At 47.4% G+C, this 12941-nt stretch overlaps 1 protein-coding gene across 2 annotated transcripts in view; it reads left to right on the top strand.

The window, feature by feature from the left end:
* Nucleotides 1–12941, top strand: part of HDX (highly divergent homeobox) — a 571608-nt gene that overhangs the window by 266147 nt on the left and 292520 nt on the right. For both annotated transcript variants that reach the window (XM_069612922.1, XM_069612923.1), the window contains one exon: nucleotides 11825–11971. In XM_069612922.1, coding sequence (XP_069469023.1) covers nucleotides 11825–11971 — 147 coding nt within the window. The remainder of the gene's footprint in view (nucleotides 1–11824; nucleotides 11972–12941) is intronic.

The raw sequence follows: 12941 nt of genomic DNA, 5'->3' as shown, positions 1-12941 counted from the left end.
ATACAATGTAAAACCAGAGTATTGTCTATTCCCATCCCTCTCAGAGAGGAACCCTCCTTTCTCACCTTTAAAGCCAGTATAAAAACTTGGCTGTGCAACAAGTCTCATCACTAAGAGGCCTCCACCATGCTAAATGACCATTGTCTATTTATGCTTCTGCTCATTCTTTGTCATACTACTGTATATTATCTTCTACTGACCCACCTGTAACCAGGGTCCCCTTTGTTGTCTCTACACTGGATTGTAATATGCCTGCCTTATCTGTATGTAACCATTAAGTTTTTCAAGTGCCCATTTACCTCAGTGTTTGGTGCACAATATAAATAATAAACAAATACAATAAGGGGTTTGTGATGGGAAACATATATGGGTTGTTTTATTCAACCGGCTTGCTTCTGATTCAGAACAAAATAAAATAAAATCAAGAATTAAATCCATTAGCTGGCTGCTTTGGGAGCTCCAGAACAGGTTTTTTCTGCTGGCTAAACTGAGGCCTTCCCCCCAAAAGGAGCCACCATAAACTGCTAGGACGCATGCATGCTAATTGCTGTCGAGACGTGCCGTGTAGTGGAGCGTAATGGGCCTCTGTCCACAAATCACCCACAGTGAGAAAGTAAAGCAACTCCCTGTGCGAGCTTTGAGGCCACAGGTGGTATGATGGTTCGCCGGATCTGATGACGCCGAGGACCCCAGAGGCTGTTAAAAGGAAGTTAGGGTTAGCACAGGCAAACACAGTACTTTGATATGAAGAAGTGTGCAAACTCTCTTACCTAAGTATAGCAGGATGGTGCTATAGTGCCTGGGGTTCTGGTGCGAGGGAGCGTCAAAGATCCAGGCAGCCGTGAACCAGATGGGCGGTACCGACTGAAACCTGTAGCCCTTCCGGTTTAGCCGAAGGGAGCTTGGACTGATCACGTAGAGTCAATGGTCGAGGGGTCCAAGAAGTCAAGAGCCAGAAAGGGGAAATCCGAAAGCAATCCGTTGAGCGTTAGCAAAAGAGTCCAAAGTACCAATATCCGTGCAGAGTTCCGAGTGACAGTGTCCGTGGAGTAAGAAAGCCAATCTGTGGTTTGTGAGCCAAACCCTGTCCCCCACAACATAGGAAGGTGCCGCTGCCCTCCTCCGGTCCGCTGCAGCCTTCGTAGACTCCTGGGCCTCCCGAAGGTGAGTAAGGGTTTGGGCCTGAACAGTCGACAAGTCGCGAGCACAGGCAACAGCAGCAGGATTATCAGAAGGTGCAAGGTCTGGGAAAGGCATGGTGCAAGGGTGTTGACCATACAAAACATAAAAGGGAGAAGAGCCAGTGGAGTAATGCATGGCGTTGTTGTAGGAAAACTCAGCGAGGTGTAGCCCACCCAGCCAGGATTGCTGGTGTTGCAAAAAAAGGCAACGCAAATACTGCTCCATAGCTTGGTTCACCCTCTCAGTCTGGCCGTCCGTCTCCGGATGGTATGCGGAAGAAAAACGGGAATCGATGCCCAGGAGAACTGCGAGTGCCCGCCAGAACCGAGAAGTGAACTGGGGACCCCTATCTGAGACAATAACTGTGGGTAGCCCAAAGAGGCAAAAGATTGACCTAAAGAAAAGATCGGCCAAAGCCGGGACTGAAGGGATGCCAGAACAGGGTATGAAACGAGCCATTTTGGAAAAGGAGTCGACCACCACCCAAATGGTGTCGAATCCCTTGGTTCGGGGTAGGTCTGTTACGAAATCCATGGATACCGTGTGCCAGGGCCTGGGAGGTATAGGCAAAGGAAGCAGGAGCCCCACCGGACGCCCTCTGCGCTGCTTAAACTGGGCACATATCGCACAAGTGTTAACATATCCCTCTACATCGTGTTTCATGGAGGGCCACCAGCACCAACGCCTGAGGAGGTCCAACGTGCGTTTTTGTCCAGGATGACCATTGATGCCGCTATCGTGGGACCGTTCCAGAGCGAGATTGCGAGCGTCGGTTGTCGGTAACCACAATCTGTTCTGGATATATGGTAGCCCGTCATGAAACACCGGATTCCACTCAGTAACCAGATCAGGATGTAGCGAAACCCAATTGCGAATGAAATCCAACAAAGGCAGAGGAGGGGTGCAAAGACAAATGACATGTTGGTCTAATAGATTTTCAGGGAAAATAGGCAAGGATACCCCACCCGGAGAGCGAGACAAGGCGTCCGCCTTCCCATGGGACAGACCGGATCGATGTTTGATCTGGAAGTCAAAGGCCGCGAAGAATAAATGCCATAGCACCTGCCGACTGTTGACACACTTTAGTGAGGCCAAGTCCTGGAGGTTACGGTGGTCCGTGAACACCGTGACAGCGTGCCTTGCCCCCAATAGGTGATGCCGCCAGACCTGGAAGGCATCCTTGATGGCCAACAGCTCCTTCTCCGTGACAGTGTAGTGTGACTCAGTAGCAGAAAACTTCCGGGAATGGAACGCCACCGGATGTAGCTGACCCGAACTAGGGCAGCGTTGGGACAAAACTGCACCAAGGGCGAAGGAGGAGGCATCGGCCTCCACAATGAACGGGAGTTCCGGGTCAGGATGTTTCAGGACAGGAGCCGTAGTAAACGCCGACTTCAGGGCATCAAAAGCCGCTTGGTGTTCCTCCAACCAGACAAAAGGCAGCTTGGGGCTGGTTAGGGCAGTAAGGGGGGCTACCAGAGACGAGAAATCCTGGATGAAGCGCTGGTAGAAGTTCGAGAATCCAAGGAATGATTGTAAGGACTTCATGTTACTGGGCTTTGGCCAGTCCAAAACTGCACGGACCTGTGACTGGTTCATTGCCAAACCCCCAGGCGTAATATGGAATCCCAGGAATTCCACGCTTTCAGTGTGGAACTGACATTTTTCGGGCTTGCCGTAGAGGGAGTGCTGACGGAGACGTGACAGTACCTCACGGACGTGTGATACGTGATCCTTCATGCTCTGTTAAAATATCATCAAGGTATACTGCTTAACAAACATCCAATAAGTCGTGAAAAACCTCATTCATGAAACATTGGAAGGTAGCAGGGGCGTTACAAAGTCCGAAGGGCATGACCACGTATTCAAACAATCCGTAGCGAGTACAGAAGGCTGCCTTCCACTCGTCTCCGGAGCGGATTCTGACCAGGTTATAGGCCCCACGGAGATCGAGTTTTGTGAAAACGGTAGCGTGACTCAACCTGTCCAGCAATGGGGTAATCAGGGGAATCGGATATCGGTTCTTGATGGTGATGGAATTTAGTCGGCGGTAGTCCACACAAAGGCGCAGATCGCCCTCCTTTTTGGGGACAAAGAAAATAGGGCTGGCTGCCGGTGAGGTGTAGGGACGTATGTGGCCTATCTTCAGAGCTACTTGAATGTATTCCTTTAATGCTTGTTCTTCCGAGGGAGACAAGGAGTAGATGCGGCCTGAGGGAATCACGGAGTCAGGGAGCAGATCAATGGGGCAATCGTAGGAACGATGTGGCGGGAGCACCTCCGAGGAACACTTATCAAAGACCTCATGAAAATTCCTGTATTCCATAGGGAAGCCAGTAGCAACGGCCCCCACCATGTGAGGCTCTAGAGACATAGGAATGTCCTCGTGCAGTGTGAGTTGCGCTACGGCCCCTAGGGCTCGTGTGACTGACTCAGTGTCGTCAGGTGCGGTGGGACAATAGTTCTGACACGTTTCTGATTCGAAATGAACCTGCCCAGACTTCCAGTCAATCAAAGGGTTATGTTGATGCAACCATGGGAGACCCAGTATGATCCCGAATTGTGGCATGGTCATCAGGTCAAAAGAGATAACTTCCTGATGCGTGTTCTGTATATTTAGGGTGACCGGGGCAGTCTGTTGCCGGATAGGGCCTGAAATCAGTGCTGTGCCATCCACCGCCTGTACCGGCTCTGGATGTTGCTTGGTAATCAGGGGTAGATTTAAGGACCCGGCCAGTTTTATGTCAATGTAGTTGCCTGTGGCGCCTGAGTCTATGTAAATCGAGACAGCATGAACAATGTCGAGTGTTGGGATGGGGCGGGGGGCTATGCTTAAGATGGTAGTTCTGCCCAGACTCCTGCATTACTTTAGTAATATCCCATACATAATACCCAAGAAGTTTTTTAGTAAATTGAACAGCATGTGTAGGGATTTCCTGTGGCACGGTACCCGAAACAGAGTGGCGTTTTGGAAATTGCAGAACTTTTATGAAAAAGGAGGTATCAGACTGCCTCATTTTGAGGTTTATTATTTGGCAGGACAGTTACAATATGTAGCTAAGTGGCTTTCTGATGAAGTGACCCCTGAGCACAGGGTGCTTGGACAGGACTGCGCCCCGTTTTATTTGAAAGAAATGATTTGGCTGTCTGATAACGAAATGAAGGGGCGTCCTGCGATGTAGAGGCTTGGATGGAAAGTTTGGCGTAGGGCTTGTCGTTTGATGGAAGTCCCATGCCCGTGCCTCCCGCAGGTACCGTTGGTTGCTTTGGCAGGAGGGGATAATCAGTTGAGGGTGATTGTTAGGACCTACTGGGAATCGGTGGGGCTGGCAACGCTAGGCGATGTTTAGCAAGAGGGATCCATTAAGGAATTCATAGAACTCAGCAAAGAGGCGGGGCTACACACGGGCCAATATGTCACGTACATTAGGTTGGTACGGATGATTAAGAACACCTGGCCAGAGACAGTTTTGTTAGAAGAACCAGATGCAGTTTTGGGAGCAATATACAATATATCCGAAGGAGGTCATGAGATCTCGAGACTGTATGAGATGGTGATGGCTAAGTCGGGGAAAGATTTGACACATCTGAGACTGGACTGGGAGGCGGAAGTGGGGGGCCCCGATGGAGGATGGGGTGTGGGAGCGTGCCCTGGGCTACCACATACAAGTGTCTAGGAATGCCAGATTAAAACAAATACAGCTGTATGTAACTCATAGGGCATACATGACCCCCTTGAGGATATCTAAGTTCCGAAACGCTGGAATACAAGTGTGTCCTAAATGTAACCTAGAGAACGCTGACATGACACATATGTTTTGGTCGTGCCCGATCATTAGGTGTTTTTGGGGAGAAGTGGCGCAGAAATAGGCTGATAAAAGTTTACTCTTGTCACAGACACGGCCTGGGCCTGCTTGTTGGGCTGGTTTCCTAGGCCACGGAAACTCAGGCATATTGAGAAACTGAGAAATCTGGCGTATGTGCTGGCGAAACGTAGGATCGCCATGGGGTGGAAGAAATGCCACAAACCCAAGGTGGATGTTTGGTGGAAGGACTTGCAGAAATGGGCAGAGGCTGAAACGGTGGCATGGCAAGAAGCGAGTAGCCGAGCTGATGAAGGTGAGGCGGGCACCCTGTTGGCTTGGAAAACGCTAATAGCAGAATTGTTTGGAGTAATATCAGATCCAACAGACTCCGAAGAGAACGAAACCCGGCCACAAGTGCCAAACATTGAATGAGAGTGACAAATAGGCTCACGGGGGGAGGGAGGGGTAGTGGGAGCAGTGATTAAGACAACTTGATGTGTAATGGAACTGTTATGATTATGCTGCTTGTTTGGTTTTTGTTGTTTTGTTTGCATAAAATCAATAAAAGAAATAAGAAAAAAAAACAATGTCGAGTGTTGGTTTTAACACAGCCTGTACCAGCACTGGCCTAATCCTGCCAAAGGTGGGGTACCTGTCCGGGGGAATGGAAGGACTGCTCGAGCCGGCCCCCGGGTCTAGGGTCGAGCATTCCGAAAAACCGGATTCTTGAGCTTAGGGCGTCTGGGACATGACTTTACAAAATGGCCATTCAGGCCACAATAGAAACAAGCTTGGTTGTTTCTTCTGCAAACCCTCTCTAGTTGTGTGATGGGACTTCGAACGCCTCCTATTTGCATGAGCTCAACGCCTGTATCAGAGGAAGAGGAGGGCAAAGTGGTATTGGGGACTCCTGTTTCGAACCGGCGTTCGGAACGCCTTGCGTCGATCTGTAACGCGAGGTCCACTTAATCGGTGTGGGTCGTGGGTAAGGAAGGGACGACAGCCATAGCGTCTTTCATGGTATTGTTGAGCCCTCTATAGAAGACAACTGCCTTTTTGGGTTCAGGCCAGGACGTCTCAGCAGCTAGCTGATTAAATCGAGCAATGTATTCTATGAGGGATCCCTTTCCTTGAGTCAGGTCTAACAGCTCGAGGTCCCGGGATTGGGCCTTGTGACGTGTGTCGAATACACGAGACATTTCTGTGATCAGCAGCTCAAAGTCATATAGGACAGGGTTGTCGTTTTCCAACAAAGGATTGGCCCACGCTGCGGCAGTGTCGGCCAGATGAGACAAAGTGAACGCTGCTTTTGTGGTGGTGTCGGGAAAAGCCTGAGGTCTACAGAGGAAGTGTAATTTGCATTGATTTATAAAGGTGCGGAACTTTCTAGCGTCTCTGTGGAACCTCTCTGGGGCGGCCAAGGGAAAGGGCGTGGGCATGAGTACTGGCAACTGTGGTGCTGTAGAGGCAACAGGAGGTTGGGGAACAATAGGGGGGACAATAGGCTGGACCGCTGAGGGTTGTGCAGCGGCCTCCCCGAACTCAACATCAGCAGGCAGAGGGTGTTGTGTGCTTTGGATCAAGTCTAGCCTCTGGTGTATTGCAGCAGTGGCAGCACCCATATCCGCCCTTAGCACTGTGAGTGCCTGTACCAAGGCAGCCACGGGTTCCTCAGCTGCAGGCTCCATACTCATCACAACGCAAAGGCTTCACAGTCTGTCAAGACTTGCCGCGTAGTGGAGAGTAATGGGCCTCTGTCCACAAATCACCCACAGGGAGAAAGTAAAGCAACTCCCTGTGCGAGCTTTGAGGCCACAGGTGGTTTGATGGTTCGCCGGATCTGATGACGCCGAGGACCCCAGAGGCTGTTAAAAGGAAGTTAGGGTTAGCACAGGCAAACACAGTACTTTGATATGAAGCAGTGTGCAAACTCTCTTACCTAAGTATAGCATGATGGTGCTATAGTGCCTGGGGTTCTGGTGCGAGGGAGCGTCAAAGATCCGGGCAGCTGTGTACCAGATGGGCGGTACCGACTGAAACCTTTAGCCCTTCCGGTCTAGCGGAAGGGAGCTTGGACTGATCATGTAGAGTCAATGGTCGAGGGGTCCAAGAAGTCAAGAGCCAGAAAGGGGAAATCCGAAAGCAATCCGTTGAGCGTTAGCAAAAGAGTCCAAAGTGCCAATATCCGTGCAGAGTTCCGAGTGACAGTGTCCGTGGAGTAAGAAAGCCAATCTGTGGTTCATAAGCCTGAGTCCTGATCCGATGCAGCAAAACGACGTGAATCCTGAAACGCCGAACAGAGTCGTGAGACAGCTGTGAAACGGTGAGCGATTCGAACTTCCCGGCTTTTATGTGCGCCGGCTCCCAATCACGTGAGCGGAACCCTGAGCACGTGATTGTGAAGCCGATGCAGAACCAGGAAGTAACCGCGATCGGGTGCTCCAGCCGACCGTAGTCTCCATGGGAGTTGCCAATGGAAACGAGGCAACAAACGGGGCCGGCCTCTGCGCGCGGCCCGAAACCACCTGCGATGACGACTCCCCCGCACCACAGGTGAAGGGATAGGTTGGGAGGTGGACTGTGACCCGAGGAGTCTAGCAGTGTGTGTCGGGGTATTAAGTAGGGTAGTGCATAGTCGTGTAGCTGATCTGTTGTGCATGACAATTGCCACCTTTGAAAACTTTAAATGAACCAAAAGCACTAAACAACCCAGGCTCATCAGACTTTTGTCTGGGCTGAGGCCTCTTACAATAGAGATTCTGGGACACAGACATAAGAAATAGGAAATCGCACGTTCCCGGAACTTCTACTGGGAGCTTCAAAGCCAACTAAAGAGCAGCCTTGTAAGCTATGCCCGTATATGGTGAACAATGCTGACCATTTGCCTCAAAAGACTATTTTATTAATAACATTTTAAGACTTTTATCTCTGTAACAGGACTTCTCAGGAATGTAAAAAGTTAACAGTTTAACTGTAATTTTTGTGGTTTTTAAACAAGACGAGGTAGCCTTCACTGCCATATCGGGCAGAGAAGTGGATAGTCTTAGGAAAGTGTACACGAGGCCACTCTGAAATTCAATACTTACATGCCTTACGGTAATCTATACCCATGTATAAAGTTATCAAATTTTAGGTTGAATATTTATCACTGAAAATCCCAAAAAACTATTAGATGGGTGAAACAAAGTCCAACAAACGTGAGAATTGGACTGCCATGCTCTACGTAAAATATGTAATCTGCTCATGTAATTTGTTAAAATGTCGCAACTGTACAAATGTGTAAATTATGTTCAGATTAATTTTTGGCAAAAAGGACTGCAGGAAGGCTTTGCACATCATAAAGTACAACCACATAAACTGAGTCACCTCCTAGAGGAGGCAACCAACATTGGCTGACCTATCCGGTTCTTGAGGGTAGGTCTAGCTCAGCTCTGCCCAACAATAAACTGATGATGTCACCATGCCTTATAAATAAGGGCGGCTGACAGAACTCTAAACGCTCTTCTGAATTTTCCAGCGCCTGCGTTTCCAGATATTCCACCCTCACTCTGCAAGATTCCAGACTCCACTGCCAGAAAAGGGATAGTTAACCCAGGCCTTCCTATCCAGGCAGAACCAACCTTCAGCAGTAAAACCCCATAACAAAATCCCACTAGCTTCAGGGGGAAAGGTGGCTGAGCCAGCTTTGGGATTCTCCAGGGCCACCTGCTTGCCCTGCTTACCTACTCCATCCAGCTAAGGCGTCGCTGTGCCGTGACCAGACCTTTGCCCAGCTGTCTTTTGCCAGGAGAGCCCGCTATCCGGTGACCAGAACCTTTTGAGTACAGAATTTGGTTGGCTGTCCCAAATTCCAAACTCCAGCGTTGATTGTGAGTATTTCCCCATCCCATAACAACACATAGCACACCCCATCTTGACCCCTCCTTTGTCTTTGCCCTATTTACTAAGTAATCCTATCCATACCCTGATAACTTGTCTAAGCTGTTCTAATTCTCTGTGCACCCTGTCCTTGTTTTTCTAGTGTTAGCGCCATTATTCCATTCACCCCATCTTGTAACTCCTTAGCAATATTTTGATTAAATTAATTTTCCCTAAAGAAAAGGGGTACACTGCGTGAAGGGTTACAACTGCAGTGTTACTTTTATATTCACGGGTGGCGTTCCTCTTTTCTAGCCATTAAATCTCGTGTAAGTAAAACTTTTCTTTTCCTTCCAAACCGATTTTTGTTTTTAACTGCTTTATTTTCCTAAAATCGAACCTCCTTCCACCTTGAAAATCTCATTCAGTTCTTCAGCTATAGCCATCCTTTCACTTCTACATTGTCCTTGTGATGTGCCTCTATTCCCCAACCCAAAAACCGCATTCCAAGTCTCAGAGTATTTCATCCGTTTTTCTGAAAAGACGTTTTTGACATTTAAAACTGCAAACTAGAAAAAATGCAACCTTTCCATGTGTGATTTGACTGCACTGTGTTCTCAATTTCAACCCGCTTTGTGAACTGTATGCCTTTCGTGATACCTGAAATTATAGTTGCTAGTGATATGACATCCCTGAGACTGTGATAAAACATAAGTACATCATTATTTAATTACACATATAATTAATTATTTGTTAAAATCCAAGTGTCATTTTAGGCCATTGCAAAGGGGTTACAATCCATTTTTGCAACTTATTTTGTGAGGGAAGGTCAGATTTTGATTATGGGTATAGTTGTGGGTTGAGGGAACATTGCAGGGGGAAATCGTAACTCTGGTGCTATGTATCCTAATTGAAAAAGTGCTCATATTAATTTGTGCTTTGGATATGTTCTTGTAGAAGGTTACCCAAGTGTATTTCAGTGGGTTTCATTGTAATTATCACCCCATTGGTGATTGCTGCCCAATATAAAAATGGTGTGACCCGGGGTATTTGTAAAAGAGGGTGTGAGATGGGTTGGGTATCGGCTCAATTCGAATTCGTTGAAATTAAAGAAAAATCATTCTAATTGCGCGCTCCATCTAAGGCTGAGGGCGAAGGTCCTGGTCCGGTGTGTGACGCCCGGTTAGAATCCTTCACACCATGTGACGAATCAGGGGAATTCATCCCTTCTCCCCCAAGGAAAGACCCACCCCCCTGTGAGGCTAGGCAGGTGAGCTCACTCCGCAACACCCTACCTAGGGGTAAAGGCAATCGGGACCTCACTGGGAAAGACTCGCCCTGTGGGGATAAGGACTCCTGTTCCTATGATGAACTCCCTAAAGCTCCCTCCAATATCACCTCTTCAGACACATCCTACCAAGGTCTGTATGAGTAAATGACAAGGATGTGTTATTGCAGTGCAGAAACTGCAACTATCACTTTGAATGGCAAATATCATGTTGCTGGGATGAGGAGAAATGAGATGCAGGATAAGAGCCAGCCGGAAGAGTTAGAGAGGGAGAGAGAGAGAGAACGAGACAAGCCGGTGAAGACTCACAGCTATGTCAGAAGGGAGTAGACAGTGAACTTCAGGAGACCTGCAAAGTTTGAAGAGCAGGACAAGCAGATTAGAGGGCATCCAGAAGTGGTGGTGTTACTGCAGAGAAACTGTTGTGGATCAGAGGCCCTCATAACAACGCTGATACCACAACCTGGAAGAAGCAGCGTGACATCCCAGTAAATGGAATACAAGATAGCCACCTGAACTGAAGAGATAGAGGACGAGAAACCGAACAAAGAAATGAAGTTGGGCATTTAAGGCTGGAGCCAGACCTGAATGAAAAGAGATTGCATTCCCGCAGATTGTCAGGTAACCAGGAACGAGGGGGACCCGAGAGGGAGACGTGCATCATATTGAGAATATTCATTCTCGTATCAGTGGCGATAAAGAGGCAATCCAAGAATTGAAAGAGGATTATTATAAAAGTGTTTATACTTATCTCTATGATGATAAAAAGGCATGGAGAGAGAATCTTTGCAAGAATAAGCATTTTCATACTCATCACATTGACGATAAAGAGGCAGTAAGAAAGCAGAAGGAAAATCATTACCAGAGTGTTTAGGTTTATCTCAATCGAGAGAAAGACACAATCCCAGTAGAAGAAAGAGAAGTTAATGCAAATAGCTACACATGTATTCATGCTCGGCATAGTCCAAGTAAAAAGAACATCAGTAAAAAGGAAGAGGCGATTACAAGAGAAATATATAAACAAAAAATATATATTCAACGAAAGATATAATACAGAGGAAAAAGAGAGTGAACTCTATAAAAAGGGAAAGAATTTCACGGGGGAGAATTTGAAGGGTTGTATAACCTCACCTTGGGAGAAGGAAAGAAAAACGCTTAATAACGATTAAGAGGAAAGCTTTCAGAGAAAGGATAACACTGTCAATGGGGGAAAATATCAATAAAGGAGTCCGATATTGAGAAGACACTAAGGCTTAAAGAAGACTTGCGAGAACTATATGAACTGATCAGGGAAGTCACAAGAGACTGTTTGAAGATCAGCTTTTGAGCAAAAGATAGTTTTTGTTAGGTAGGGAACTCCTATAGAAGTCTGGAAAGGTAGGCATTTTCCTTTTCTTTAATTAAAGAACATATTACAAATGTCTTCAAGAGTCCTTTTTCTTATTATGGCCTGCCGCACCTGCCTCGACACATCGCTATCTTCCCCCACTATTTTGTCAAAACTTGTTAAACCCAGCTGATGGAAATATATGATGTGCTACAATTGTCTATCCGGTATTAAAATACTTTGTACAAAATAACTATTATTTGGATATCAGAAATAAAAGCCACTTATTTTTGCGTCATGTCAAGGGGTATAGTTTAGCTGTAAGATTTATACATTTTACTAATCTTTTCTCTCTTTTTGCAGCTTCAAGATCGCACTCAGTTTAGTCACCGTGATTTAGCCACCCTCAAGAAATACTGGGACAACGGCATGACTAGCCTGGGCTCTGTCTGTAGAGAGAAGATTGAAGTTGTAGCTTCAGAATTAAACGTTGACTGTGAAATAGTACGGGTAAGAACTATATTTCTGGAATCTCATTTTAAGATTGTTAGGAAGTGTGAAGTTCCCTGCCTGCTGCTAGTGGTCACCAAGGGGGGGTAACTCAGGGGGATGGATGCCACACTGTGCCTGTGAGTGTTTGTCCCTACAGTTATGGAGAGAATCACTTTTCAACCTTAGTTGGTCACTTGACAGGGGGCCAACACAGTGCAAGAAAATCTTGAGGGTCACACAGCTACCTCGCGGAGAGACTCTGCATCTCCGGTGGACAGCGCACCATGAGAAACCAGGACACATGCATACTTGAAAACCGCCACTGGAGAAAGGAAAGGACCAGAAAACAAGCCTTCTCTGCCTAGGCCCCAAGATTATGGAACCTCCTCCCTGTCGGTATCAGACTCGCCCTTGCGCTCCTACAATTCAATAAAGAACTCAAGACCCACCTCTTCTAGGAGTCCCTCCTCCTCAACACCTAGGCCATCACATTCCCCCTTCATGCCACCTGACTCGCTAGACTCCGCCCGACCCTCTGCTCCCTGCCCCCCGGTACAGTGGTGCCCCTCCTCTTTCCTCCTCTGTATCCTACCCCGCTATAGATCTGTTCTGTTTCCACTGAAAAGTGCTGTGCCATGCATCTGTAATGTTGTACACCTTTGTAAAGCGCTCTGTTATTTATCTGTATTGGTGTATACCTCTGTAAAGCGCTCAAAGCTAGGTCTGCGCTCAATAAATACCATAATAATAACAATAATGAGGGCCTTGACTATTCCGACTACATCAGGCAGGTAGGGTAGAACGATCCCGATAGCCTTGAACCTCACCAGACCCACATCACGGTCATGTAGGGCACTGGTAATGCACCCTCTCACCAACTAGGAGAGACTCTAAGCAAACCCAACCTCTAAAAGCTGGAAAATACTTTAATGTGGGTCTGTTCCGTTTACCCTGCAATAGTTGCAAAGGTTATAATATTGTTACAAGT

Source organism: Ambystoma mexicanum, chromosome 5p (genome assembly GCF_040938575.1).
Source record: "Ambystoma mexicanum isolate Mex_15411 chromosome 5p, UKY_AmexF1_1, whole genome shotgun sequence".
Taxonomy (NCBI): Eukaryota; Metazoa; Chordata; class Amphibia; order Caudata; family Ambystomatidae; genus Ambystoma; species Ambystoma mexicanum.
Note: the sequence above shows the minus strand (reverse complement) of the source record. Positions and strands in the feature narration are given on the sequence as shown.